This window comes from Mytilus californianus, unplaced genomic scaffold, assembly GCF_021869535.1.
Source record: "Mytilus californianus isolate M0D057914Y unplaced genomic scaffold, xbMytCali1.0.p SCAF_1, whole genome shotgun sequence".
In the NCBI taxonomy this organism is placed as follows: domain Eukaryota; kingdom Metazoa; phylum Mollusca; class Bivalvia; order Mytilida; family Mytilidae; genus Mytilus; species Mytilus californianus.
The window spans coordinates 28,067,521-28,073,656 of record NW_026262581.1 but is presented as its reverse complement, the minus strand read 5'-3'; the positions used below and the strand labels follow the sequence as shown (position 1 = coordinate 28,073,656).

The 6,136-nt window shown below is 32.1% G+C and overlaps 1 protein-coding gene across 1 annotated transcript in view; it reads left to right on the top strand.

Moving 5' to 3' along the window:
* The first annotated feature begins 1,031 nt into the window (after window positions 1–1,031).
* The window catches only part of LOC127718329 (uncharacterized), a 29,314-nt gene continuing 24,209 nt past the window's right edge, over window positions 1,032–6,136 (top strand). The window contains exons 1-3 of the mRNA XM_052224347.1: window positions 1,032–1,038; window positions 1,323–1,415; window positions 3,024–3,242. Coding sequence (XP_052080307.1) covers window positions 1,032–1,038; window positions 1,323–1,415; window positions 3,024–3,242 — 319 coding nt within the window. The remainder of the gene's footprint in view (window positions 1,039–1,322; window positions 1,416–3,023; window positions 3,243–6,136) is intronic.

The window sequence follows — 6,136 nt, the reverse complement described above, 5'->3', positions numbered from 1 at the left end:
ACTGAAACAACTTAGTGCTTAAACACGGACATTTGTCCTACTCTGAAATTAATTCAGGGACAAAATGGCCTAAACTATTATGCTCTCGCATTAAAAATCGAGATTTCTGTAATCTTTTTGAATACCTGACGACGTCAATCTTTTTTTTTTTTGCACATACAAATATCCGGAAATATGCAGAAAGAAAAATAGGTTAGCAACAGTAAGATCGCCGTTTTAAAAGGTAGCTTGCGATAAGGAAACATACAGTCAAATATGTTGTCTTTGTGTCTGTCCAAAGTCATGAGCCTGTAATTCAGCGGTTGTTGTAGATTGTGGTAGGTTGCTGTCTTTTTTACTTTTTTCGTTCATTGTTTAAGCATACATCAGGCTATGTCGTTAAAATTGTTCTGCATTTAGGTCAAGTAAGACCGTTTAAAGCTGACTATTCAAGACGGGTTTTCTTATTGTTGAAGGCCATACAGTGACCTAGAAAATGGTTGCTTACATACAGATCGTTTGGTCTCTGTTTGATATTTGTCTCATTTGCAATCATACCATATTTTTGTATAACAGGGAAGTAAGGATAGGTTTTTATATTTACTTTAAAATTACATATAATCTTGGTGAAAACGTTGCCTATAGGTCGTAAAAATATAATTATATGATGCCGTTAGTTTAGTCTGTCCTAATTCCGATACATGTATACCTCCAGCACATTTTTGTTTTTGCGTTTCTGGCGGGTAGGGGTGCTTACAGTCATGGTTATAAACTCCCTTATACGTTTTCTATTTTAATTTCAAGTTGATATACAAGCACAGTTGTTTTCTATTGTTCAAAAGTATATTTGAGAACAATACAAAGCGCATGTAATTGTATTTGGCTAAGGTAAGATGTAAAATACAATGTAACACAATGCCAGGTCAATGTAACATTTCCGTGTTTTACTTATCTATGTTTAAATGTTGTTTTTGATTATATACAAAAGTAGTTAACAAGTACTTCCTGTTTAATATTAAGTATTTCATTTGATTTAACGGAAAATATTCCTCATGCAAGGTATGTTTGAGTAAAGTACAAAATATATAATGTGTTACAGCTTGAACATTGAAAGTATAATAGTACGTGTGTCGTTGTTTTTATTTTGCAACAGGTGTAAATGCAGAGTGTCATTGAAGGACGTTGATTTATTTCTTACATTGAATTTCCTAAATGAGATATTACAAATGTAAACTATCTTCATAACGTCATGGTACTTTTCTATTCTACATAATTACATTTTAATGTTGTATATCAAAGCACACATATTTAACTATGTAACATTTGTATTATTGATATTTTAGAACAGCTCTCTAGAATGTTAGATGAAACAACACCTAATATGTTATCAGTGTTACTTATCCTCACAACTGTTATGTTGACAGTTACTGCACAGGGTAGGTCATTTAAAGCTTGCCTGAAATACTTAAGATTTTCTACTCCAGGAATAGAAAGTCTGGCGTACAAAATTTTTATCCTTGTATCTAGGATAATAAAATTGAGAATGGAAATGGGGAATGTGTCAAAGATACAACAACCCGATCAAAGAGCATAAAACAGCCCAAGGCCACCAATTGGTCTCAAACGCAACGAAAACAAATCGCTCACCCGGAGGCGGGCTTCAGCTGGCCCCTAAACAAAAAGTGTGTACTAGTTCAGTGAAAAATGGACGTCACACTAAACTCCGAAACATATAAATGAACTAAAATAAAAAAAAAAAAAAACATACAAGACTAACAAAGGCCAGAGGCTCCTGACTTGGGACAGGCGCAAAAATGCGTCGGGGTTAAACATGTTATACCTCTGGCCAATGTATAATAAACAAAAACACAGCAATACGCACAGTAAAACTCAGTTTAAAAGAAGTCCGAGTCCGATGTCAGAATAGGTAACAGAAGAAACAACGCAAAATGACAATGACACTGACACATAAATTAACAAAGGACTACTAGCAGTTACTGACATGCCAGCTACAGACCTCAATTAAACTGATTGAATGATTATGTCTTCATCATATGAAAATCAAGCACAATCTCTCTCATTAGGGGTTTAGTATCATATCTTCATAAAATATATAAGGAGAACATAACCCGTATCATGCCAACAACTGGTGTTTATTTCCGATGAAAAGACCCAATGAGGGAATCAATATTAGTTCCAAAATATGCACAAAAATTTTTTATATACACACGAAAAATAGATTATAATAAGGAATTTTAAACTTTATTCGATACGCGGCCCTGGTTTCCTTCTTTAATAACACTGACACAATTCACTATAAAATAAGGAGATATGATATGATTGCCAGAGAGACAACCAGCCGCCAGGCCAAACAACGTGGATTTAAGCAATTATAGGTTACCAGTTTACGCGGTTATTACACGACGGTTGCTACTAGAAAGTCATTATCTGCTTACCCTTTCCTAAGGTAGCGATGTAAAATTATTCTTGGTTTTTAGTAGGGTTCATATAGGTCAATCGTTAGCTTTTAATGAAGTGTTTTGTGGATTCCATTTTTCCATCTTATCAAATTTTATCAGAAATTAGACGTCCAGTGTTAATCAGGTATTTATATTGGAAGCTTGTATTTTGACATCTTTGTAAGTTTATCAATTGTGTAAAAGTTGTTTTGGACTAAATTGTTTTTAGGTTAATACAAATGTAAAGCAATGTTTACCACAAAACAATCAGCTCATCTCAATATAACTTACATAAATTTAACCGGTATGATTGTATTGCGTTAATATGAAAATCTGCATATATTGATTTATACCTTGCCTAAGACAAAACATCCATTTCAACTGTAAAGCTTTACTAAGGGGAAGAATTCAAAGTTTGTTTTCGATTAATCTATTCAGACAGCATGATGATTAACGAGGAGGAAAAAGTGTTTTCTAAAATGTTTTTCACTACAGAACTATAAAAACTGAATGTAAAGCTAATCTGACTTTTACAAGAGAGATTAAAGTATATTATGTTTTTTTTAGTATTTGATCTTTTTACAGAGAACCTTACACCATATGGAAACGCTACACAAGGGCCAATGTTTGGTAGTAATGGAAAACCAGATAATGCTGTTAAACCACCAATTTCTAATGAATATAATTTGTCTATTTGTACAAAAAGTTGGACAGATAGGAGTAATGTACCAGCATGGTGGATGTTCGAATTTTCCTATGGCATTGCATACATTACAGATATAACAATATACTACAGAGAAAATTGTAAGTCATTTAGTATTTAATCACCATTTAAAAACACTTTAAATTAAATTACACATTAATATTCTTTTTTCAGTACATTCCTTTATTCTTTTTCTATCATGTCAGTCAGCAATCATATAGCAAGACCTATTTTGCTGCAATCTTTAATATCTTTAAATTACAATCCACATATACTACTGGGTCCTAGTTCAAACAAAAATAAGTTAATACGGTAGCACAATGCAAAGATTTTGTCATCCTCTATCAGACAACTTTAAACTGATGTTATTACTTTCATACATCTCTAAAATTCATAAGTGATATGGAACAATGAACAATTATTCTTTCACAGTCTTGCATCTAAGCCCTTCAGAGTGAAAATTTCCCATATCTTCTCTAAATAATAAAATGGTTAATTAGAGCTGTAAATCTGTCGTCTCATGCTGATAAAGGGACAGATAATAATACTTAACAAACAGATGTTTAAAACAAAAAAACTGAGTTCTTTTCAGTAGAGATGATAATACACAATGTGTCCAGTTTCTGATATTACCACTAGGACAGGAACAATGAAATTAATTGAAATTTTGTTTTATTTTAACATTTGTTAACAAATCATAGAAATTAAATATTATAAAGGATGAAGGAAAGTTTGTGAAGTTATATTTCCATACACATTAAAAAAAAATTGAAATTTTTTAATTTGACTTTCTATAATTTTAATTTGTATTAGTATGTTTATACTTGTAATTAACTAAATTTTAATATTCGCATTTATAAATATTGATAAGTGGTGTGTATTTACTAATAATTCCTTCATACAACGATTACAACCTATTATCAAGAAAACCAAACATGTGGTATTCATCAACATACAAACATTTTTAAATAATTGAAGTGACAAATTTATTTGAAAATTTTGTGTTTTCTAAGTTGTGTATCTGATAAGCTGATTTTCGATCCAACATCATTTTGATTTGCTTAGTTGTAGGACTGTTTCAATGGTTATAATTTCATTCTTACATTGTTTTTACATAATTGGTTATTAGATAGATTGTGATATACACTTTTGAATGAAATTTGTTTCTTTGTTATTCACAATGTGTCAAACTTTTTGATAGATTCTTGTGCAAGACAATTTGACCCCCTAAAGGGTGTTTCCGATTTTTCCTCTTGTATTTCATTCTCTCAATTAAGTTTGCTGCCTTACTTCTTATGAAATCTCTAGATTTAAATTGGATATAAAATTTGTCCTTTTCATGTTATTTGAAATCAAAGACACCCTTTCGATGCTAACTGGTCAAAGAACAACATGTGCCAAAATCAGACATGTTGGAGCACCCATTTAGGTGCTCATTTCATTTAAAACTACATTTCTATGACAAAGATGCATGTGTCACAAATTGAATAAATAAGGTTTTTCCTACTTGAACCTCATTAACTGGAATATAATTCACAAATGTACCATTGGGATTCTTCAGGATAGTCCTTTAATCATAAATCAATTTAGTTTTGAGCCATAAGAAAGCATTCCATCTTAGCAATTCTAAACATATAAAGAAAATGTACACCCTGTGAATCAAAAATCAGATCTGGCGGGAGAAGTTATATCACAATTGAACTTTCTCTAAGTCAGTTGCTACGGTATGGTCATACCTCCACTCACTTTGATACACATTAACTTTTAATAATCTCAGATGTTTAATTACAAATTGCATGTGTTTCATTTTATTTGGATTTTAAACGATGCATTTTGTTTTTTAATATTTTCCCAATAAAATAATCTGTTGGTCAGTTTAGAGGATTCATTTTGGGGATTTTTAGAATTATAATTTTATACAATGAAAATATGAAAAGAATACAGAGTTACGGCCTCTAACCACGGTAACGGGTCTGTAGATATCTCATGAGAAATTGTGTATTTAGTTTATTTAGACATTCTTATTGGTAAAGATAAGTATTGAATTTGGAAAGAGAACATTCCCTTAGTGATTTATCACCAGCAATTCAAGAATTTATCTTGAAATTACATAACTATTTTGTAAATTATGACCAAATTTGACACTCAAGAAAAATCCAATACGGCGTCGTATGCCGAGGCTTTCATAAGAGGACCTTAATCTGAACAATCCGATTCTATATCCTCAGTTAAGCCAGTATTTATCGAAGAATCTGATATATTTGGAGATTTCCCAAAACTCACTATTAAAAGTCTGTATTTGACAATAGATGAAATGTACCAAGCTGTAGGTGCAGTAGTACCAAGAAGATCAATTAAAGGTCTATAAAGAAGAAGAAGTGTATGGAGGATATTCCTAGATACAGAAAAAGATATAGAATGTTTACTTTCTGACGGGCTTGAGCTTCGAGGAAAATCTATATCAATATATTCTAGAAATCCCCGTGTCCTCATTCAGGAAAATTCTACAGATGTCAAAATCCGCGTGAAAGATGTACCCCTCTTGGGAGATGATGGACAAGTTTTGAAAGCATTAGAGGAGTAAAACTGTATAATTCTTAAACACTTCAGGGAAAGATTAAGATTCGAAAATATGATCACAAACTGTCAGACAGGAGACCGGATAGTCATCTGTGCAGGCCCATTAACCATGGCAATTCCCAAATCAATACCGATCGGGAAATACAGACCCACCATACTTTATAGAGGTCAACAGAACGACAATATCAAATGCAATAAATGTATGGAATTTGGTCACAAAACTAGAGACTGACAGAATGAATGGAAATGCAGAAGCTGTGGAGAATCAGTCCACAAACAAATTAAAATGAATGTACAAGTGATATGTCTTCCAACCATGAACAAGAAAAAACTCTAGCATACAATGTACATGATGAAGATCAAATGGAGCATTTTGAGCCTAATGCACAACCTCAGGCAGAGGATAACGAAGATT